Source organism: Macrobrachium rosenbergii, chromosome 1, assembly GCF_040412425.1.
Source record: "Macrobrachium rosenbergii isolate ZJJX-2024 chromosome 1, ASM4041242v1, whole genome shotgun sequence".
Lineage (NCBI taxonomy): Eukaryota > Metazoa > Arthropoda > Malacostraca > Decapoda > Palaemonidae > Macrobrachium > Macrobrachium rosenbergii.
In genome coordinates this window covers 17,229,099-17,254,825 of record NC_089741.1, presented here as the reverse complement: position 1 = coordinate 17,254,825, position 25,727 = coordinate 17,229,099, and the positions used below count along the sequence as shown (strand labels likewise).

The following is a 25,727-nucleotide window of genomic DNA, read 5'->3' as shown; positions in this document are numbered from 1 at the left end:
ATTACCTCAAATTGCAAATGTTCTTTGTGAGTACTGAATGCCGTGAGATGCTTGGATTCTTCATCGAGAGGAACTTGCCAATATCCACTTAGTAGATCGAGGCTAGAAAAACCTTGGCACCTCCTAATTGAGCTAACATGTCATTAATGACTGGCATTGGCATTCGATCAGGGACGGTGTGGAATTCAATTTCCGGTAATCAATTACCATCCTCCATGTACCGTCTTTCTTTGGAACTAGCAGTAAAGGTGAATTATAAGGTGACTTAGAAGGTATTACGACTCCATCTTCCTTCATCTCTTCAACCATCTCGTCTACAATAGGTCTTTGACTTATTGGAAGTTTGTAGTTAGGTATATAAAAAGGTCTAGCACCATCTTCTATGACTATTTTGTGCTGCAGGACATCTGTCCTTCCTAACTTATCTCCTGTTACTGCTGCAACACTCCTATATTTCTCTAATATCTGTATTAACCTGTCCCTACAATGAGGAAAATCTGTATTATTTACTTCCCCTTCTAATTTAACTCTTGTGTCAGCTACAGAGACAAATGCTTTTTCACTTATGGTTAGTAAAGGGTTAGTAATCACAATTCCCTTACAGAATTCCATGCCGGCATGCAATTCTAGTCTCTTGTCAGAATAATTATACACATAAGTCGTGCAATTTCCACCATTAAGTCTTACTAGGGAATTGTCCATTTTCACAAAGTCTGGTAAGTCTTCATTAACTAATAACACATCTGTATCACCTAGGTTTTTATCTGTTACAATTCTAAGACAAACCTTTGTCAGACCTTGTGGATGCAGTATAACGCTATTGTTTAATTTGAGTTTTACAAGGTTATCATCGGCAGTACTAACTAAGCAGATCTCTTCTGCATTCTGTGCATCGGCAGTGTAACAGACATCAGTATCATCTGAACTTTCATCTTGTGGTATCACAGAACCTAGCTCTGTCATTTTCAGGTTGCCTAACAGCAACACCTCATTGAGATACTTCTCTTCCGTATCTTCTCTTATTATTAAGTGACTACAATCTATTAGCGTGTCAGGATCGTCAGGTTGGGAAAAAGAACTAAGTTCTTCGGAGGTATCTACTTGTCGTGCACTTGAGTTATCAGGTTCATACCTGCTATCTGAGAATTCCTCCTGAGTGGCTTCTAGGCTTTTAAAAGTAGTTTGTCTATCTTCTTCTATTTCTTCTATCATTGAATTTCTACTCACTGTCCTACCCAGGTTAGCATTAAATTCTATTTCTATCTGTTGGATGTCTACTTCTTCAGATGAGGCTGTCTCAGGTAAAGTGATCAAGTTTATCTGAAACTGTTCCTCTTCTTCAAGAGAGCAAACATTTCCTCTATCAATTTCCTTGATAGTTATTCTTCCATTGCTACAATCTAGTGCAATTCCACATCTTTTCATAGCCTGGAAGGAAAATAGAGCTTGAGCTGGAAAATATTTCTCTTCCAACACCACAAACTCTTCCCTGTATTTCTTATTTAGAATTTCTATCTCTAAATTGACATTGCCTATAGCCCTTATTTGCTTTCCAGCGATCCCCTTTATGGTCCTATAGGATTCTCTCATTTGGGAAAGCTCACAACCTATATGTTTTGTTAAAGTGCCTTTATCTATGATACTTACAGTACTGCCTGTATCCAACAATATGGAACTCAGTACACCTTCTAAGTGTACTTGTATGATAGGCAACTCTTCCTGACACGTATTAAAATTCTTTACAGAAAACACTATTTCATTACTTCGAGTAATGTCTGTTGGGGACACATCCTTATTCACTGTCACTATTTCTCTCTGTAAGGATGGACCTTTCTGCTGCACTCTCTGTGATTGTCACTGAGAATCCCCTTGATTTGGGTTACTGGGGGAGGTATTCTGATTATTAGGCTGAGTACTTTGGTTATTTTGAGACCCCTGAGAATTTCCCTGTTTGTTGTACCAACAGTTTTGGATCAAATGTCCTGTCTTATTGCAATTCAGAACACCATTTGTTTCTTCTACAATTCTGGGTTGTATGGTTGTTATAACCACAATTTCCACAATTTAATCTTTGCCTATTTGACTGTGGCCTATTATTCCCTGAATTTTGGCCTTGACTAGCTCCCCTCTGTCCAGGAGTCCTGTTATTTCTACTGTTATTTCCATTAGTTCCAGTGGTATTCCCATTGTTACCTCTATTTGGCGGCCTACCTTGATTGTTTCTATTTGATTGATTAAATCTCCTATTGTTGTTCCCACCATTTCTATCAAACGAATTTCTATTTCCTGATACCTAGACCTAGCTTGCCCTGATTGGTTTCTATTGGACTGATTGCTATTATTTCTTGGGTTTCCACTAGTTACGGTTCTCATAAAATCTGCACTACTACTTGATGAATTCTGTTTTACTTTCCTTTCTATGTACATCAAGGTTTGTACAATTCCATCATTTGGCTTCCTATCACAGTATTTCTTTAAGGCTACTCTTTCTTCCTTACCCAAAGCATCGTAGATTGGTCCTAATGACATATATCTAAGTACCTTGGATATACTAGCTAAATCTGTTTCATCATCATCAAAGTCATCCTTCCTTCCAACAACAATTCCTACAGCTTTCATATCTGTCGTCACTCTATCTATAGCTTCTTCTACTCTAGTGGCTAAAACTAAGTGATTACCCTCATATTTCTGATGATGGAAAGTTCCTATGTTATACCATGGATCTTTCTGTGCTTCTGGTTGCCAAAATTGTAAGCACTGTTTCTTGAATTCGTTAAACAGAGTAATATTCTAAAAAGTACTGAATGAAGAACTGTATGTGCATCACCATGTTCCATACTAACATACAAGAGTGCTTCATCTATTTTCTTTCTCTCATCTGTGATACCAGCAGCTGAAATTCTGCTTTCTGTGTCTGCTATCCATCGATTTACACCATATTCTTCTAATCTACTTTTATCTACATTACTTGGGTCTACCGTTCCACAAAATCTAGTGGCTTGGGTTATTACAGCGGCTTGCGCCATGTTGTAATTTCTAGGTACAATGGAAGTTATTGGGTTAGTGGTTACAACTGAAGGGTTAGGCGCACTCGGTAAACTAAGTGGGGACCTTGACTACGAGAACGTCTGGGTCTAGTATTACTAGGATCAATTGGTCTAGAAAGTCGTTCAGGTACAGGTCTTAGGTTATATGGAGTCTGGTCTTCGCTTCTTGTCTGTTGCAGTCGGGAGATAACTTCATCAAAGTGTTATTCATATTAATTCATAAAATATTCAATGATTCCAAGAATGAAAAATTGAAAAAAAAAAAAAAATTTGAGAAGCAGGTACTTACTTCAATTGCATGTTTGCTGAGTTGACTGTATCCCTCTATACAAAGAAAATTCAAATTTTTCCTAACTCATTCCTTCATAGGACTCTCACAATCTGAAAAAGTCTGATATTAGTATTTATGTATACAATTGTTTGGGTTCCACTGCAAAATGCGGCGCCAAGTGTATAACAAAAAAAAATTATTATGATAGAATAATTTAAACAGAATTGTCTCTCACCAAGTGAACGAAAATTTCTATTTCGTAAAAAAATTACTAAATATGAGAAAAAAAAATTATTTCCTTCGTACAACAATAAGGAAATATTATTCAGAATACTATTCAAAAGAAAAATAATTTACTTAAATTATTTATGTAAAAAAAAATTAATTGCGCACTGCAGGGAAAAATAATTATATAAAAATTCCACGCACACAAAAAAAATTTAATTCAGAGAAAAAAAAATTTTCTTGATAATTCCCCGATACTAGGAATGAATGTTTACTATTCAATTAGCTTCGTGTTGCCTTGCACTTGAAGATCGCGCTGATTGCACTTGAGCGCAATTTGTCGTTAGCATCCAGCGATAATTCGGCACCGCTCGGCCGACTTCCAGTCCGTACTTGCTGAATTTGGCGAAGAAAAATTTGGAATCCCTTCCAAATTATTGATTGAAGGCGTTACTTCCTTTCTCCGGAGGCGGTCATCAACGCGTTGACTTCTAAACTTTATAGCCGTTCCGAATTCTTCACTCTCTTTCGTCGCCGTCTTCCGCTCTCATTCGTCGCCGTCTTCCGCTCTCGTTCGTCGCCGTCTCTGCTCTGCTACCGCTACTTTTCGCTAAGTCTCCCTTTTAGCGACCAAAAATTTTGGGAATTTCGTGTATTTAAGTCCGTACACGATAGAAAAGTTCACTGAACTGACGTAGATATTAGCGACTTTCATACGTCCGCCAACACTTTGTTTTCGTCCTCTCCGCTGCTGCGATCGGGCGAAGTCTGCACGAGTTGCCAATTCTTTCGTAAATTTCGTTTTCTTATAAAAATCACCGCTGTTCTATGCCGTGATTATTACTATTGTTCTTATTATGTTCATATATAATTATAAACTGAATTTCTGGTTGATCTTATGCGAATGTTCGGAAGTTTCAAACTAGGCAGAGATTTACCGCTGTCAATTTTTCATTCCGATCGACGCAAAAGGATTCACTGCTTCTTGGAATATTTCGTTCTGCTTCGTTTCCCTTCTGCTACAGTGTTGATGTTGTATTGGTGTTTTTAGTGCTGAAGACCGTCTTGAGATTATTTGCGCTGTTAAATTGAGAGTTAGTTTTAGCGCCATCACTGCTCACTCTCTGTAAATTTCTCTAGGGCCGTGAACTTTAATGTTTTTCAAATGTGCGCTGGGCGAAATCCCCGAAACTGCCACCAAATTATTTGTTATGCGGTGCACTTTTATTTGTATTGCGTTGCACCACATATGAATGACTCCGTTTCTGTCTGTTGACTTTCACTTGATAGTAATGCAGGGGACTCGGTAAGTTAGGTTGAAATTGTCTATTAATACTTTCTACTTCAGGAGGGGGTAAGAATTCGCCGGGCAAAAAATTTTCGGTTTTTCATAAGTTTATTCTTAACACTAAACTATTTCACACGGCCAGCCACACTGGACTTAGAAATTTCTTGATGTTAAGAGAGTTGAGTGACACAAATCTTACCCAATTGGTTTTCAAAATAACTCTGGCTAAAAATTGATCAGAATGAACTCTGGACCTATGTTGAATAAAACTCCGCCTCCTTGAGGACGTCTACTTTACTCTTAATGGTTCAATCTTAACTCCCACTTTTTAGCAAGGACAAATCAGGTCAATTTTGCTGACCTTTTGATTCCTCTAGCGCCTCCTTCCTTTCCCTACATCTTGGAGGTTTGTTATGGTTACCTCTACCTAGCTTATAGTTCAACTGATTCCTGACATTTATTTTCACAAAAACCCTGTCTCCCACAGCAACTTTAACTCTATCTGGCTTTGCATTGCTCCTATCTACCATGTCTCGTGTTTTCATTTCAAGATTCTTAGCAAGACGCTCGTATCTCTCTTTCGTGGTGGAAATAAGCTCCCTGATTGTTTCATCACCCGATGGAATAGGCAACTAATCAAACGCCCCCGCGCTGGGTAACTAAACAGCGCCTCATTGGGAGACATTCCAATGGTATCACTAACCATCGTATTTATACTATGTTGCACCTATGGAATATATCTATCCCAATTTACATCATTCCCCCAACCGTCATCCGAAGAGCTTCAATGACCTTATTTGCTTGTTAACACAGGCCATTCGCTTCTGGTCTATATGGAATAATAGTGACCTTCCGAATGCCCATTACATCCACAAGGCACTCTCACGTCCTGTTCACAAATTCCCTACCATTACCTGTAATCAGAACCTCCGGAACCCCGAAACGGCAAATATACCCGTTAAAGAACGCAACTGCCGCCTCTTCTGATGTTTTTTGCTTCAATGGAAAAATCTCCACGAACCTAGTTAATTCGTCAATAACCACCAACAGGTGCCTATGGCCATAGCTAGATTCACAGAAATTGCTCAAAAGGTCCATGTGTACTCGTGATGAGGGTCTGGTAGGAGTCAGAAACGAACCCAATTTACAAGAAACGACCCTTGGTTTACACGCATTACAAACAGAACAAAAGAATTGTCCCTGTACATTCTGATACGTTTTCTCAATCCCCAAATGCTGACTGCCAGACCTACCGTGAACAATATCTAACACCGTAGGTACTAAACTTCTAGGAACAACTATTTGCGTCGTATCACCCTTATCCTCACTATTCCTCAGTGTGTATCTAATTTTCCTAACTACAAATTACCCTCTAATTTAAGCCCTGCAAAAGGCAGCGTATAACCCTTCCTAACTAATTCCCCCCTAAGAAATGCTTTTGCATCCCCCAGAATCTCATCCTCATCTTGCTTAGCTTCTACTAAAATAATATCCCAATCTATGCTATCTCCCAATACATAACGTACATGAGTACCGTCTGCATCTTCTACTAAGGGCATCTGCTATGACATTCTGTCTACCCTCTATATACTTAACCTTAGCATCAAAATCCCTGATTGTCAGATACCACCGAGCTCTTTTTGGGGAAAGATCCTGCTTATTAAACAGATCCAACAATGGCTTATGATCCATCAGAACCTCTGCTTGATTGCCCAATAACAACATTTTAAAGTGTACTAAACTAGACACTGCGGCAGAGGCCTCTTTGCCTACTACCGACCATAACCGTTCATTACTACCTCATGTCTTAAACTTCCTGTTGTAAAATGCAATCGGATGGAGTCTTCCATCAAACTTCTGCATAAGGCATGCCCCTATACCATCATAACTAGCGTCCGTTACCAATGTGAAAGGACGTCCCAAATCAGGAAACTTCAACACTGGGGATTCACTAAGGCATCTTTAATCATCTGAAAAGCTATTTGCTGTCCATCTCCCCATACAAAATGCACATCATCCCTCAGGACATCTGTCAAGGGAGATACGAGAACCGAAAATTCCTTCACAAATCTACAGAAAAATCCAGCCCAAGAATGACCGAATCTGCTAATTATTCTTATGAGTGGCAAAATCTACAATTGCCCTGACTTTATCATCATTTACTCTAACACCTTCTTTAGAAATGACGTGACTTAAATATGCTATCTGCCTCTTGATAAAATTACACTTAGCTAATTTTATCTTCAACCCCGCTAATCTAAGCCTCCTAAAAACCTCCCTAAGAACTTCTAAATGTTCCTCTACTGAATCAGTGGCAACTAAGATGTCGTCCATGTATAGATATATGTACTTCCCTAACAAGCCAAGCAGAACTGTATTCATTAGCCTAGTAAATGTCATCGGACTGCCTGTTAGACCGAACGGCATTCGTGTGAACTCACAATGCCCCTTCAGCAACGAGAAAGCCGTGTACTCTCGACTCTCCTCGCTAAGCAGTACTTGCAAATACCCTTGCATCAGATCAGTTGAGGAATAAATATTCTTGCCCCCAATTCCAGTAAATAAATCTGGCAAACACGCCACAAGGTAGCGATCAGGAATGGTTTCCTCGTTCAGCCTCCTAGAGTCTAAACAAACTTGAACTGAACCATTCTTCTTAGGGACTACCAACAACGGGATATTAAAAGGTCGAGAACTGGGCCTAACGATGCCTTCTTCCTCCCACTTACTAACCTCTTGCTCTACCTGCTCTCTAATCTTAAAAGGAATCCTATATGAAGGAACAAAAATAGTCTTAATTTTGTCCTCCAATTGAACCTTGTGTTCTATCACGTTTGTTAATCCTAACTTGTCCCCTTTGAGTGCAACTATGTCCGCAAACTCCGCCAGAACATCTACACCGCCAGCATATTCTTTATAATCCGCATTGCCTAACTGATCGTTAAAAGCTTGTCTTCTAGCCTGTAAATCTGTTTCTGAAACACTACAAAAATCCCTGACAATAGCCACTGAATTATCTTCATCGACCCAGTCAACAAAGTCGATTGCATAAGTACCCTTCTGACAATTGCGAACTGAATCATTACAGTTTGGAAATTCCACTCAAGTGTCCCCTGAACTTCACACCCTATTTATAGAACCAGTACACAAAACCCCCTTTAGCTTCTCGCTACATTCATCCACACCTGTCTGGATTTATGCACTCCTTTCACTCGAACTTTCACCATCGCAACCATGCCCGGACCTAGCACCACGCCATCCGTCTAAAGCCCCTTTACAACACTTCTCATCCGCCGACACATATCCAGCATCCACCCACAGATCCTCTTGTACACCCGATCCATCGTCATCCACTATCACATCCGTTCCCTCATATGGCACAAACACCCCAGGTACTCCCACAGTTATATCGCATACCCCTGTATGCACCGAGATCCTTCGTCTCCGACATGCTGGATGACCCAGTAACAAAGTACTCCCCAAAGCACCTCCTTATATATATATATATATAAAAAATGGTTTTGTCGAGAGATAAATCTACATCTACGTATGCCAAAATCTGTAACCTATTTGCTTGAATATCACATACAGTTTCTCTAGCAGGTCTCAAAGAGTGATCGGAAAACATCGATCTGAACAAATCATAATTCATCAAATTAATAGAGGCACCTGTATCTGTAAAAACCCTTACATTTATCCCATGTACAGATTCAATTACAACTGGCTTCGACCCCGAGGGTTCCCCCAGAAGTCCTATATCCCAAGAAATACCCGTCCTGTTTTCATTTACAACTGATCGGTCTTTAGACAATGTCCGCTGATCACAAGATCCCCTGGAAAAATTCGCGTGAGGAACTTTCTTATCTGAGCTACCAAAATTCTGAAATGCAGGCCTACCATTATACTGTCTCCAAGATGGGCAGGACCTCCTAGGATGGCCATAACTCTTACAAGTGCAACGATACTTAACATGGCAAAATCTCTTAATGTGTCCCTGCATATTACAATTAAAGCAACGAACCCGTGGATCCCAGAACTTAAGCCAACCATCGATCTTTGGCTATTCCGACTTTCAACGAAACCCTTCAGACTGCGGACTGGATCTCCACGTCCTACACAACCTTATGCTGATCTAAGGAATCTCTGATCACTATTTCCTCTCCTCATTTTTGCAACTTCCTTCTTCATAAGTATACCTTAGTTTAACTAGACCACTGAGCTGATTAACAGCTCTCCTAGGGCTGGCCCGAAGGATTAGATTTATTTTACGTGGCTAAGAACCAATTGGTTTCCTAGCAGTGGGACCTACAGCTTATTGTGGAATCCAAACCACATTATAACAAGAAATGAATTTCTATCACCAGAAATAAATTTCTCTAATTCTTCATTGGCCGGTTGGAGAATCAAACGCAGGCCCAGCAGAGTGCTAGCTGAGAACGTTACCAACCTGTTCAATGAAGAACTATTAGTCCGTTAACTTATTCTTGGCTGATCACAAATGCAAAAAATTCCCAAGTCCTGCGAAAGGACACCCCTTACAGAAAAAAACCCAAGAAAAGACAATATCCCCTTGAAGTAATTCCCATACAACACGAAACCCAGAATGTTAATTCCCTTTACTCTAACAATCAATTCCCAAACCTCAAAAGAAAATACTAATCCAACCCACCATTAAATCCCAAAGTTAATTAAACCCATAATTAAATCCACAATTAACTAAACCCTCAATTCAAAATTAAAATTAAGCCCAAAATTAAATTCAAAATTAATTAAACCCAAAATTAAATTAAACCCCAAAATTAAATCCAAGATTAACTGACCCCACAATTAGATCCAAAGTCACATAGGAAAAAAACTGGCTGAGTGCACAGCTGACTTGAAAAAGTGGGTCAAAGTGGCCTCACATCTTCAAGGCCAGACAACAACAAAAAAAAAACACTCAGTCTCCCCCATGTAACGAGAATGGAAATCCACTCTCACATATAGAAAACGGAACTCAAGCAGACAGACGAGAGAGAGAGAGAGAGAGCGTCCCTAACCCCCTCCGAACAACACCTCACCCTGTCACTCCCCCATCCAAGGCCTGCTGAAACCTACAGAAAAAACGTTTAGCGGGAACCCCAAGAAGACAAGCTTGCCTCCCGTGTCGTCGAGGGACAACAATTGCTGAGTAAGCTTATAACAACCGCTCCCACTTTACATACATGCACGTATGCACCCAAAATAACACACGTACGTGTGTAATTATAAAAATAAGAAAAAACTGTTAAAAAATTAAGAAATGTATACACACTTGTGTAAGAAATGTTTACACACAGTAATTCAACAAATATCAAATAAATTACTACCCAATTATCAAAGTCCCCAGAAATAACACAAACAATAAAATACTCCCTTTATTAAACTCTAAATGCTGATGTGAACTGCCGTTTGCTATATATATAAAAAACACAAAAGATATGACACGCCCATAATTCAAATGCACTGCATAAGAGTGCGGCAGAGAAGGCAAGAGACTCCACCCAAACTGATGACATCACTGACATGTCACTCAGGGGATGACGTCACTACAGCCACCGCCCGAATATTAGTTGCAGTGTAATGAAGAGACCAGGGGATGATGTCACTACAGCCACCGCCCGAGTATTAGTTGCAGTGTAATGAAGAGACCAATCTGACATAAAATTAACAATAAAAAAAATTATAACACTTACGTACGCCTCTGCTCAATGGCGAACAAGAATCCTCTTGCCACAAACAGAGAGAGAGAGAGAGAGGGAGGAAAAAAAACTTGTGCTTTTCGCGTGCTTTAACATACACAAGCGGCCAAGATACTGCAATTACTTTTCACTATACACGTTATATATAACCTAAACTCTCCCCAAAATGAATTCACACTCATAAATCCCTATTTAACACCTTAACAACCTTGTGCCCTGTGACGCATTATTAAACACACACAGAGACTTCACGCCCGAGAAAAAGACTGATTCAAGTGCGACTCAGAGCATCAGCTTCCTAAGCTGAATCGCTGAACCATCAAAACCTATTTTGAGATGCCAATACTAGCATTACTAAAATATGTCTCTTCTGAAGCGTAACCCTAACTATCTATTTATCTATCTGTGTCTAACACTGCTGCTAACCACTGTTAATGAGCCTGCTCCCAGGTCAAACAGGGCCATCTTTTATTGCTGTATCTGTTTTAAGAACAGAATCAATCATCTTACTTCTCTAAGATGTCTGTAGTAGTGCGGCTCATCCCTGGGTCAGCAAGTCCCTTCTCCTTTGTCGTCTTCTCTCACTAAACCTATCTTTTCACAAAGGCCTACTGGAATTAAACACTGAGAAGCAAAACTAGACTTTATTGACAAATTTAACGAAAGTAACTCAGCAAAAGCTACTGTCGTGAAATGGAGTGATTCACACCCACTATCAATGGAATTCAAAACTAGAAGAAATACTGTTTCATATTCAAGCATAATAATAATAATTCTATGCCAAGCCATACTAGTGAATAACACCCTGGTCATCAAACAAAGTCATAAGGTCATAGTTCTTCATAGTGGCGGTTTCTTTAAACACTACACAGGCTAAAAGCACATCTCAGCTACTCAAGCTTGAGGCAGTCTCCCTGCGAGAGTCACTGTTCCTCTCATAAATATCCCATGGGAGATCGCACTCACGCATGCACGTACTCCACCGGAACTTGGGCACTTCCGGCGGATTGGTTCAATGTTCGAAAGATCATGATCAAATAGCTCTCTGTATCCAACTGAGCAAGTTTCCAAAGTCAGCCCACTTGCACCTGTGCCACTGCCAGGCCAGCACATAGTTCTTCTAAAGTCATCCAAGATGTAATATATATATATATATATATATATATATATATATATATATATATATATATATATATATATATATATATATATATATATATATATATATATATATATATATATATATATATATATATATATATATATACATACATGTATATATATATATACATGTATATATATACATATATATATGTATATATATATATATGTATGTATGTATGTATGTATATATATATATATATATATATATATATATATATATATATATATATATATATATATATATATATATATATATATATATATATATATATATATAAAAATAAGAAGGCCATAAAACACTATTTAAACATTGAAACCATATATTTCAGGCACTTGTTTCTGTGCCCTGTTCACTAGTAGAATATGGACAGGTGGAAAGTTACAATGGTATATATACAAAAACATGAAGGTGTGGCCTTAGGCCTCCGATGTTAAGGAGGTGGCGTTTCTTAGAAGGAGGAGATTGACCAAATTCCTAGTGGTTTTGGCCTCATTAGCTCCCGTTTGGCGATGGATCTGGCGGTCGCGTTTCTTGGGTCATCTTCTTCAAAAAAGGTCCGAGGATTAAGGTGTCAATGGCGTCCGATTTCCAATGTCCTCCTGACAGGTTCATATTGTTGGTTTGATTGATGATAGCAGATTCCAGCATCTTTCTTTTGTACGGACAGCTATCTTGAAAAACCAACTCCGCCCCACTCAGTTAATGACATGCCCTGTATTTCTAATATGTAGGAAAATTCCCGAACTCTCCGAGCGTAACGTACTGATCTTTTGTGCTCTGTTATTCTTTGCGAGAAGCGATCTACCTGTCTCACCTACATAGATGTCATGACAATTACTACACGGTATCTTGTAAACTCCGGCTTCTTCCCTTTTGTTATTTAAGTATACGTTAACGAGCGAACTCCGATGGATTTGGGATAATGGAAAATGAAAGGATTATTAGAACTGAGTTGCTCGGTGGCCTTTTGGATGTTTTCATCGTATGGAAGCTTTATTTTGCTGTTGAAATCTATTTGTCTGTTGTGAGTGGGACCTCTGTAGTATATTTTATTTGCTTTATTAATAGCCCTCTCGATAATGTGTGGTGGATAGAGCAGTTGCGTTAGGTGTTGGCGGATCGTGTTAAATTCTTGATCCAGGTACTCATTTGAACATATCCTAAGTCCTCTGAGGAATAGGTTGCACCCTACCATGATTTTTACGGAGACGTCGTGGTAGCTTAAAAATGAATGTAGGAGACAGCGAGGTGGGTTTTCTATATACTGTAAATGCATACCTGTTCTGTTTTCTTATGATCAGTACATCTAGGAACAGCAGTTTTCCGTCCTTTTCCCATTCTGTTTTAAATTTTATGGTCGGAACTAGCGAATTTAGCCTATTAAAAATTCATTAAAGTCCCCCCTGCTATTGTCCCAGAAAGTAAAAGATATCATCTACGTATCTAAGCCAGATCATATTATGGGGTTTGATAGACGACAAAAGTTCTGTTTCGAAATATTCTATGTACAAGTTTGCTAGAAGGGGTGATAGGGGACTTCCCATGCTACAACCAAATTTTTGTTTGTAAAAATTACCATTGAAAAAAAACACGTTGTTAGTTACACAGAGGTTGATAAGTTTTAAAATGTTTTATCTATGCCAAGAGGAAAATGGTCTTCATATGGTTGTAACTTCCTCTCTAAGAAAAACAACACGTCGGCAATCAGGACTTTAGTAAATAATGAATGGACGTCTAGACTGAGCAGTTTGATGTTGTTTGAGGATGTTTAAACTATTAAATTTTTGTATGAAATCTTCTGCATGTTTGACGTGGGAGGATGAGAAATTAGAAAGGGTGATAACAAGTCTGCGAGCCCATTTTGATAATTTGTACATGAAAGAGCCCCTGCTAGATATTATGGGGCGTAAGGGAATCCCATCTTTGTGTTTTCGGGAGGCCGTAAAAATAGGGGAGAGGGGTTGATTGCCAAGGTAATCAACCTCTCTCCCCTGTTTTACGGCCTCCCGAAAACACATAAAGATGGGATTCCTTTACGCCCATAATATCTAGCAGGGGCTCTTTCATGTACAAATTATCAAAATGGCTCGCAGACTTGTTATCACCCTTTCTAGAACCTTCTCATCCTCCCACGTCAAACATGCAGAAGATTTCATACAAAATTTAATAGTTTAAACATCCTCAAACAACATCAAACTGCTCAGTCTAGACGTCCATTCATTATTTACTAAAGTCCCGATTGCCGACGTGTTGTTGTTTCTTAGAGAGGAAGTTACAACCATATGAAGACCATTTTCCTCTTGGCATAGATAAAACTTTAAAACTTATCAACCTCTGTGTAACTAACAACGTGTTTTCTTTCAATGGTAATTTTTACAAACAAAATTTGGCTGTAGCATGGGAAGTCCCCTATCACCCTTCTAGCAAACTTGTACATGGAATATTTCGAAACAGAACTTTTGTCGTCTATCAAACCCCATAATATGATCTGGCTTAGATACGTAGATGATATCTTTTACTTTCTGGGACAGTAGCTGGGGGACTTTAATGAATTTTTTAATAGGCTAAATTCTGCTAGTTCCGACCATAAAATTTAAAACAGAATGGGAAAAGGACGGAAAACTGCCGTTCCTAGATGTACTGATCATAAGAAAACAGAACAGGTATGCATTTACAGTATATAGAAAACCCACACCTTCGCTGTCTCCTACATTCATTTCTTAAGCTACCACGACGTCTCCGTAAAAATCATGGTAGGGTGCAACCTATTCTCAGAGGACTTAGGATATGTTCAAATGAGTACCTGGATCAAGAATTTAACACGATCCGCCAACACCTAACGCAACTGCTCTATCCACCACACATTATCGAGAGGGCTATTAATAAAGCAAATAAAATATACTACAGAGGTCCCACTCACAACAGACAAATAGATTTCAACAACAAAATAAAGCTTCCATACGATGAAAACATCCAAAAGGCCACCGAGCAACTCAGTTCTAATAATCCTTTCATTTTCCATTATCCCAAATCCATCGGGAGTTCGCTCGTTAACGTATACTTAAATAACAAAAGGAAGAAGCCGGAGTTTATAAGATACCGTGTAGTAATTGTCATGACATCTATGTAGGCGAGACAGGTAGATCGCTCTCGCAAAGAATAACAGAGCACAAAAGATCAGTACGTTACGCTTCGGAGAGTTCGGGAATTTCCTACATATTAGAAATACAGGGCATGTCATTAACTGGAGTGGGGCGGAGTTGGTTTTCAAGAGTAGCTGTCCGTACAAAAGAAAGATGCTGGAATCTGCTATCATCAATCAAACCAACAATATGAACCTGTCAGGAGGACATTGGAAATCGGACGCCATTGACACCTTAATCCTCGGACCCCTTTGAAGAAGATGACCCAAGAAACGCGACCGCCAGATCCATCGCCAAACGGGAGCTAATGAGGCCAAAACCACTAGGGAATTTGGTCAATCTCCTCCTTCTTAAGAAACGCCACCTCCTTAACATCGGAGGCCTAAGGCCACACCTTCATGTTTTTGTATATATACCATTGTAACTTTCCACCTGTCCATATTCTACCAGTGAACAGGGGCACAGAAACAAGTGCCCTGAAATATATGGTTTCAACGTTTAAATAGTGTTTTATGGGCCTTCTTATTTTCATATTACACTGTAGTATTACAGGAAAAGACATTCATATATATATATATATATATATATATATATATATATATATATATATATATATATATGTATGTATGTATGTATGTATGTATGTATAACTGAATCACGAAAATATGGAATGTGATGAATATATAAATAAAGACAAGTATTCCCTTTATATATGCCTATCTATCTATCTATCTATCTATATATATATATATATATATATATATATATATATATATATATATATATATATATGTATATATACATATATGTAAATACACACACCCACACACATATATATATATATATATGTATATATATGTTGTATGGAAAAAACCCATACAACTTGTTTTCACCAACCTTCGGAAAGTTGCACATGTTGGTAGCTGCTGGCATCGCATCTTCCACCCTCAGAGCGTCGCGCCTTCTCTCTCTCTCTCTCTCTCTCTCTCTCTCTCTCTCTCTCTCTCTCTCTCTCTCTCTCTCTCTCTCTCTCTAAACTATTGTGTGGAAATTAAATCCTGTGTACAAAACTAGTTTATTCTGTGAAAGTAACATATAACAAGTGAAAAAAATGGTAATAAGAATATTGCTAAAAAAACCCAAAGAATGCAAATGATAAATGATTATCTTACCCCCCAAAAAACTATCTTAGTAAAAACCAAAATTGCAAATGGGATTTTTCTGCATTTCAGCTCCCTAATAATAATTCGTATCCATCGTATTAATTGTCTTTTTGTCAAAGTTCCCTTAAATGACCACTTCCCACAATGGCTAGTTACATGCATGTCTGTGCAAATGCGTGACCATCTCAATTTAGCCATGGTTCCATTAGAAACATCAGGGAAGGAACACACACCCCACATTAATAACAAAATAAAAAAGGTCTGTGATAATATCACAACACCACGAACACATGTAAAAGCACTGATCAGATACATGGCATAAATGATAAATCGCTCAGACAATAAAAGTAAAGATGGGCCACTACAGTGTTAATTAAAGTGCTTCGGAACTCAACCTTTTCAGCAAGGAATTGGAGCCTGAAATTTCAATGTCCGGCTATCATTGTTTTCCGCCCAGCGATGCCATACATTTCACAAAATGCCTTTTCACATAACGTCTTCCACCGCGCACAAACTTATGCACGTATCCAGTCAGCACACCCAGAAATCCACTTAAAGCCAGGCCCCCGGTTTCTATAACATTCTATCTAGGATACAGAGACCAACTAAAAATGTTCACATTTGTCTTGCCTGTGAAACTGATAAGCATTGCAAGAGCCTGTATTGTCCCAAATTCCTCTGCATCCATTTGACATTGTATATATATATATATATATATATATATATATATATATATATATATATATATATATATATATATATATATATTGTGACAAAGTGTCCAGTGTCTGTTCTTCAAATCAAACCTGATATCTAAGTGCTTGTCCCGGAGTCTAAGGCACCATTTATATATGGGGAAATGGTCCAGTCTAGTGCACCATTTATATATGGTGACCCCGGAGTGTCCAGTGTCTGTTCTTTAAATCAAACCTGGTATCTAAGTGCTTGATATTTGATTACCAAACTTACCATTTATTCAACAATTATAGTTACCTCACAAAAGCCAGACACCTGAACCTCATCACACATAAAAGACGACTGATTTCTCTAAAGGCAACAGTGATCCCTTGTAAAACTTATCAATCATGAAAGAAAGCAGATTAAGTTCGTTAAACAGGTGTGAGGTAAAATCTAAGGGCATCACTCCATTAACATTATAAAAGTTCAAATATTTCCATTTATTTCATTTCCTGGTTCGAGCTCACTTCAATTACTTGAAGGAAAACATCTCACTTACCACTCTATCTCTAATTCAAATCAAGATTACTGGTGGGTCAATGAATGAAACTCTGATATAATATTTTAAATACAAAAATTTATTTCTAAACTCAAAGATTATACATGACATTAACAGTCTCAGGGAAATTTATTATTACTGGAAAACAAAACAAAATTGGATTAAATCTGAATTAATCATCAGTCAAAATTAAATCAGAAATTAACTTATTAATTCATCAAAAATTATTCAAGAAAGATTTAAATTGTTAAATAACAAAACTTGATTGAAAGAAAATATACTGTAAGTAAATTAATTCCCAAGTGTTAAACAAAATAATGCAAATAAATCAATCATGTAAAAATGTGGATACAAAAAATAATGCAAATAAATCAATCATGTAAAAATGTGGATACAAAAGACACAGAAATATACTCTGCAAAAGATTAAATATCAAAAAATGTAAAGCAAAAATTAAGGCAATAGCAAACTCATCACATATATGTATAAAAGAAAAATTCTTCAAAAGATAAAGCATAAAACATATAACACGAAAAAATATTAAAAAAGTGAAAAGGTATCTTTACATATAACCACTGCAGATATTATTTTAGTGCACTAAAACCAGTAATTATGTTACCATACCTTGGTACCAAATTGCTTCGTGTTTTTACTCAGGCACCGTTACACACACACTTAATAAAATACACTGTTCAGATAACTCAGATACATTTACTAAGGAATTAAACAGTTAAAGGATATGAGTGACCATCGTCTACCAAAATATCAATTACGTTAAAACAGGACATTCGTAAAATCCCGAAAGCGAGCGAGCGAGCGAGAGAGAGAGAGAGAGAGACGCGGAGCGGAAAAACGCAGCTCCTTTCCACAACGCTTTTTGGTCTCTGAGTCAGGGCCCCTTGTAAGGGCGTCTATCTACGTGGTAGGTCTAACCACAGTGTTTTGATCGAGTCCCAGTGGAATGCATTACTTCAGCAGTTTTGAAAATAGACTAACAACCGCTCTCTATACAACGAACAAGGGTTCTCTCTCTCTTAGCGCCACTCACATCCTCTCTAACTATACAGCGTCTCAAGACATACAGCGTTTAATTATTTTACCTACGCTAACTCTTTTACAGTATACGCGTATCTGAACACAAAATCATAGTTATACAACAATTCACACATACACACTGGGAGATTACTGTATTATGAAAACCACAGCATAAGACTCCTCCCCCAAGAAGATTGGTTATCCCGGGGTTGAATCCAACGATTCACAACGGGATAAGTAATCAGCAACCACATTGTTCCTACCCGAGATATGCTGTACCTTAATATTATAGGGTTGCAAGCACAGAGACCACCGAGTGAGTCTCTGGTTGTGATTCTTGATCCGCTGTAAAACGTGAGCGGATTGTGATCAGACAGCACTAAAATCTCTTCATTCCTAGGTCTGTTCACGTACACTTCAAACTTTTTCAATGCTGTGATTAAGGCTAGAGTTTCTTTTTCTATCGTGGAATACACTTTCTGATGTTTTTTCAGTTTCAAGACATGAAACATACGGGATGCAAAAGTTCACTTTCATCTTCTTGAAGCAGTACAGCTCCAATTCCACAGTCAGAGGCATCAACTTGTATCACAAATTTCTTATTGAAGTCTGGAGCCCAAAGAACTGGTCTTGAAGTTAAAATGGCTTTACCTTCTCAAAGGATTCTTGACATTCTGTAGTCCAAACAAACTTAGCTTTGGGACTAGTTAAGTCTGTTAAGGGGCTACTACAGCTGAGAAATTCGGGCAGAAACGCCGATAGAATCCTGCCATGCCCAAAAATCTCTGTAACTGTTTTCTAGTAGTAGGTGGGGGTAGCCTTATGGATACCCTCTACATTAGCTTTACTGGAGCGAGAAGGCCTTTCCCAACTTCAAACCCAAGATACTGCACAGTTGCCTTCCCGAACTCACTCTTCTCTAGGTTGACTGTTAGTCCTGCTTCCCTTAGTTTCTTGAAAACTTTCCTCAGGATCTTCAGATGTTCTTCCCATGTTGTAGAGTAAATGACTATGTCATCCAGATATACACCTACTCCTTCTATGGACCCTAGCAGTTGATCCATCACTCGTTGAAACGTTGCAGGTGCATTCATCAGACCAAATGGCAGAACAGTATACTGATACAGTCCAAAAGGAGTAATAAAGCTGACAGCAATTTAGCACTCTCATCTAAGGGAATTTGATAGTATCCCTTCAACAAGTCTATCTTGGAGACAAACTTGGCTTGTCCAACATTATCAAGTAACTGATCTATAAGAGGCAAGGGATAATTGTCAGCCACACTGATGGAATTCAGTTTCCTATAATCAGTACACATCCTAAATGAGCCATCAGGTTTCTTCACTAACACACATGGAGAACTGTAGTGACTTGAACTGGGTTCTGCTAATCCATGCTGTAACAAATATTCAACTTCTTTTTTCAAAACATCTCGATGATAAGGTGATAGGCGATAAGCTCTCTGTCTGAATGGTCTGCCATCTTCTTGGATCTTGATCTCATGCTTGATCAGATCAGTACACCGAGGTACATCTGCAAATAGTTCTGTGAAGCTTCTAATCACTTCGCACAACTCACCACCTTGCTCAACACTCAAATGTTTCAGTTTATCCTCCAAATTTTCCAAAATTGAAGAATTATTCATCTTGCTTTCAGCTCCCAATTCATATCCATCGTCGTCTTCTGTAGTTGAAGTTGTCTGGGTTATTGACACAGTTTCCATTTTGGTTTCTGAGAAGTAAGGTTTTAAGAGGTTTACATGTATCTTCCTTTTTCGTCTTCGTCTTTCTGGTGTTTCAATTACATAAGTTCTATCACTTAACCTCTCAATTATCTTGTAAGGACCTTGAAACTTGTTGGAAAGGGGAAATCTCTTGACAGGTAAAAACACTAACACTTGTTGACCAACACTAAAACTTCTTAGCTTAGTCTTCTTATCATATCTCCTTTTCATTTTCTCTTGACTCAGTTTCAGATTTTCTAAAGAGAATTTTCTAATCCCTTCCAATCTTTTCCTCAAGTTCTTTACATACTCTCCTTGGATTTCCACTTGATTTTCTTCCCAATTTTCTGCAAGAATTTTCAACGGTCCTCTCACTTCTCTACCAAAAATCATCTCGTTAGGTGAACAACCCATGCTTTCTTGATAAGCATTCCTAATTTCAAATAACATCAATTGTACACCAACATCCCAGTCTCTGCCTGACTCAGAACAATACTTAGTCAGCATACTTTTCAATGTCTGGTGAAACCTTTCCAAGGCTCCTTGAGTCTCTGGGTGATACGCAGTGGACAACTGTTGTTTCACTCCTAACAAGTTCATCACATCCTCAAATGGTTTGGAAGTAAAATTGGTTCCTCTATCACTTTGTACAATTTCAGGTATCCCAAACTTTGAGAAAAACTCCACTAGTTTCTCAGCAACTATTTTGGCAGATATGTTTCTAACAGGGATTGCCTCAGGATATCTTGTCACAGGACACATCAATGTTAACAGATACTCATGACCCTTCTTCGTCTTCGGCAGTGGTCCAACCATATCTATAATCACCTTGCTGAAGGGTTCTCCTCTAACTTCTATAGGTTGTAGGGGGGCTTTCTGAATGGTTTCATTTGGCTTTCCAGCTATCTGGCAGGTATGACACTCCCGACAGAACTTGCTAACATCTTTGTGAAGTCCAGGCCAGAAAAAATATTTCATGGTCTTCTCCACAGTCTTCCTGATTCCCATATGTCCAGACTCATGAGCTACTGCTACTACTTGCTTCCTCAATGGACGTGGGATCAAAATTTGATGATATTCACCCCATTCAGCATCTCCTGGTATATCTGCAGGTCTATGCTTCCTCATCAGCAAACCTTCCTTCAGATAATAACAGGTAGGAGTCTGTTGCATCTCTTCTTGATCAACAACTCTGAAAAACAACTCAGCTAAGGATACATCCTTCTTCTGTAGGTCCACTAGCTTCTCCCTTGTCACCTGACCAACTTCAAGGGTTGAGCTCTCAATATCTGCTAACTCAGCTACTGTAGTTTCACTGTTATCTTCAGGAACGTCTTGACTACTCAGAGTCTCTTCTTGGGAAACCTCTTCTTGGTCAACACTAGGGGAAGTATCATTTCTCTGGAACAGCTCTTCTAAGCTCAATGATCCTTCTTGAGTGGGTAAATCCTCAGACTCTTCACTTACAGGCATAGTCCTCTTCATACTCCTAGTAGTCACACAGCTAGGAAATAGGTGGGGGTTATTCTTCTCCAAATCTACCGTAGGACTAATCCTCAATGGTTTATCTGTCACTATAGGACAAGGAACAAATGGCACACTACCAACTTCATTCCCTAACAGAACATGTACACCTTCAACAGCCAGTGAGTCCTTTACAGCAAAATCAACATCTCCTGTCACCAATTCACATGACAGGTGTAAGCAGCATATAGGAGTTACCTCTTCTCCTCCTATACCCTTCAAAATAACAGAATCTCCTGTAAGATTCTCCTCCAACTGGGGTGAGCACCACGGACTACCACACTATGGTTGCTCCCTGTATCACGTAACACCTTGACTGGTACCTGCACACTTCCTCCTGGAGTGTTCAGCGTACCCTCATAGATATATGGCTTAAAAGCCTCCAAACTGCTCAGCCACTCACTGCTTGAAGTTACATTTCCACTGGTAGCTAAACATTCAGCTTGTTTAGTCTCAGTCTTCACTGGAGCTTGACTCCTCCCCACATTGTTCTTTGTAGTCTGTTTCACCTGGTCATTTCTTACTACTTGACCAACTGGTTTGGAGTGCCAATGTGTCTGATGACACTCCCAACTGAAGTGTCCTGCTCTTCCACACTTGTAGCAGACAACATTAGGCTCCTGTAATTGCCTTGCAACATTATTATATGAGGATTTTACATTAGCTTGCTGAGGGATATTACCCTGAAATGACTTGGTATTACCACTTGTAGGATTCCCATTAAATCTGCTCCTGAAATTTGGATGAGACCTAAAACCTGTGCGTTGATTCTGGTACTTGACATTATAGCTCCTTCTGCTGCTTATAATGTTGTAGTCCTCACTGAGTGTAGCAGCTTTGTCAAGTTTATTCACCTCTCTCTCTCTCAGGTAGGCTCTTATGTGTTCAGGAATTCCCCTAAGATATTGTTCAAGAACAACTAATTCTTCAAGATCTTCAAATGTTTTAACTTTAGCAGCCTCCAACCATCGTTTAAAACATCTTCTCACTTTGTAGGCATAATCCAAGAAAGTTATCTGGTCATCCTTTCTCAAAGATCTGAATCTTTCATTATAATATTCAGTGGTCATCTGGTAAACTTGTAGCACATTGTGTTTAAGTACCTTGTACTCTTTACACTGCTCAGCTGATAAGGCTAAATAGGCACTTCTTCCTTTTCCAATGAGAACACTCTGCAACAAGACCGACCATTATCCTCTGGCCATCCCATTCCTGCAGCCACTTTTTCAAAGTGATCAAAAAACTCATCTGGAGCTTCTTCTGTAAACTTTGGAATTAACTTCTGCACTCTTACTACATCAAATACAGGGTCTGAATCACCTTGAGTAGGGTTAGAAGGTGTTACGGGCAATTCAGCTGTAGCTTTCAACCTTTCCATCTCTCTCTTGTGTCTAGCTATTTCTCTTAATTCTTCAGCAGCTTTCTCTTCTTCTCTTTCTTTTCTTTCTCGTTTTTCTCTGTCTTCTTTTTCTCTTTCAGCCTGCATTCTCTCTCTTTCAGCCTGCATCTTCAGCTTAATCAAATTTGCTTCTGCTTCTAGACGTCTAAGCTCTGCTTCTGCATCACTTTTCTCTTTCTTTTGCCCATGTTTATCTATAAGTTCTGCCTCAGCTGCGTTCAACAACTCTTGAGCTTCTCCGAGCTCTTCATCTATTTTACCAGAGTCCATCAATGCTTGGATCGCAATGAATTTTATTTGTGCCTTTACCATGTTGGCAGACACCTGACCACCACATGCTACTGCTATCTCACTCCACTGTGCTTTAGTCAGAGTGATTTCAGATAACTCTTGGATGGAGGGGTTTGCTAAAAACTCTTGAACATTGAAGGGAGCCATCTCTCTCAGTTACCCAACTAACAATTCAATATGACAACAATTCAACACAATAAAATGCAAAAACAATTATATGGTCACTCTCCCAAAATGCAAAAAACAATTATATGGTCACTCTCCTCACAAAATAAAAGAACTATATGGTCACTCTCCTCATAAAATATGTCCCTAACACCACCAGTATACACCAGAGTGATATTTGTGATCTGTTTTCCCAGGGTCTTGGGCACCACTTATATATGTGACGAAGTGTCCAGTGTCTGTTCTTCAAATCAAACCTGATATTTAAGTGCTTGTCCCGGAGTCTAAGGCACCATTTATATATGGGGGAAATGGTCCAGTCTAGTGCACCATTTATATATGGTGACCCCGGAGTGTCCAGTGTCTGTTCTTTAAATCAAACCTGGTATCTAAGTGCTTGATATTTGATTACCAAACTTACCATTTATTCAACAATTATAGTTACCTCACAAAAGCCAGACACCTGAACCCTCATCACACATAAAAGACGACTGATTTCTCTAAAGGCAACAGTGATCCCTTGTAAAACTTATCAATCATGAAAGAAAGCAGATTAAGTTCGTTAAACAGGTGTGAGGTAAAATCTAAGGGCATCACTCCATTAACATTATAAAAGTTCAAATATTTCCATTTATTTCATTTCCCTGGTTCGAGCTCACTTCAATTACTTGAAGGAAAACATCTCACTTACCACTCTATCTCTAATTCAAATCAAGATTACTGGTGGGTCAATGAATGAAACTCTGATATAATATTTTAAATACAAAAATTTATTTCTAAACTCAAAGATTATACATGACATTAACAGTCTCAGGGAAATTTATTATTACTGGAAAACAAAACAAAATTGGATTAAATCTGAATTAATCATCAGTCAAAATTAAATCAGAAATTAACTTATTAATTCATCAAAAATTATTCAAGAAAGATTTAAATTGTTAAATAACAAAACTTGATTGAAAGAAAATATACTGTAAGTAAATTAATTCCCAAGTGTTAAACAAAATAATGCAAATAAATCAATCATGTAAAAATGTGGATACAAAAATAATGCAAATAAATCAATCATGTAAAAATGTGGATACAAAAGACACAGAAATATACTCTGCAAAAGATTAAATATCAAAAATGTAAAGCAAAAATTAAGGCAATAGCAAACTCATCACATATATGTATAAAAGAAAAATTCTTCAAAAGATAAAGCATAAAACATATAACACGAAAAATATTAAAAAGTGAAAAGGTATCTTTACATATAACCACTGCAGATATTATTTTAGTGCACTAAAACCAGTAATTATGTTACCATACCTTGGTACCAAATTGCTTCGTGTTTTTACTCAGGCACCGTTACACACACACTTAATAAAATACACTGTTCAGATAACTCAGATACATTTACTAAGGAATTAAACAGTTAAAGGATATGAGTGACCATCGTCTACCAAAATATCAATTACGTTAAAACAGGACATTCGTAAAATCCCGAGAGCGAGCGAGCGAGCGAGAGAGAGAGAGAGAGAGAGAGACGCGGAGCGGAAAAACGCAGCTCCTTTCCACTACGCTTTTTGGTCTTTGAGTCAGGGCCCCTTGTAAGGGCGTCTATCTACGTGGTAGGTCTAACCACAGTGTTTTGATCGAGTCCCAGTGGAATGCATTACTTCAGCAGTTTTGAAAATAGACTAACAACCGCTCTCTATACAACGAACAAGGGTTCTCTCTCTCTTAGCGCCACTCACATCCTCTCTAACTATACAGCGTCTCAAGACATACAGCGTTTAATCATTTTACCTACGCTAACTCTTTTACGGTATACGCGTATCTGAACACAAAATCATAGTTATACAACAATTCACACATACACACTGGGAGATTACTGTATTATGAAAACCACAGCATAAGAATATATATATATATATAATTATCCACAGAAATGGAATTTCGAGGATCTACTTTCTAGAAGGTATCACAAGTTTAGGAAATCTATAGGAATGTTTGTAAGATAAACATCATGATTAGAAGTATTCTGTTATATATATATATATATATATATATATATATATATATATATATATATATATATATATATATATATATATATATATAATCTGATCGTTCTTAATCACACGCTAATATTTTTCCTTCGACTTCAAGACAGAAGCTCGACAATCCCGGCATGTTCACCGCCACCGACACCTTCACCAGCAAACGCCACAAACGTAGCTATCTTCAATTTACGCCCCGGCAATTACCTTCAGTATTTCATCTGCAACACTGGGAAGATGTGGGCCTCAGGAGCTCCTGGCCATTTCTCTCAGTGTATTAATGGGA

General features: G+C 38.3%; 1 protein-coding gene across 1 annotated transcript in view; it reads left to right on the top strand.

The window, feature by feature from the left end:
* The window catches only part of LOC136839621 (uncharacterized), a 124,942-nt gene that overhangs the window by 23,313 nt on the left and 75,902 nt on the right, over positions 1-25,727 (top strand). The window contains exon 3 of the mRNA XM_067105921.1: positions 25,551-25,727. This exon is cut by the window's right edge and continues 33 nt beyond it. Coding sequence (XP_066962022.1) covers positions 25,551-25,727 — 177 coding nt within the window. The remainder of the gene's footprint in view (positions 1-25,550) is intronic.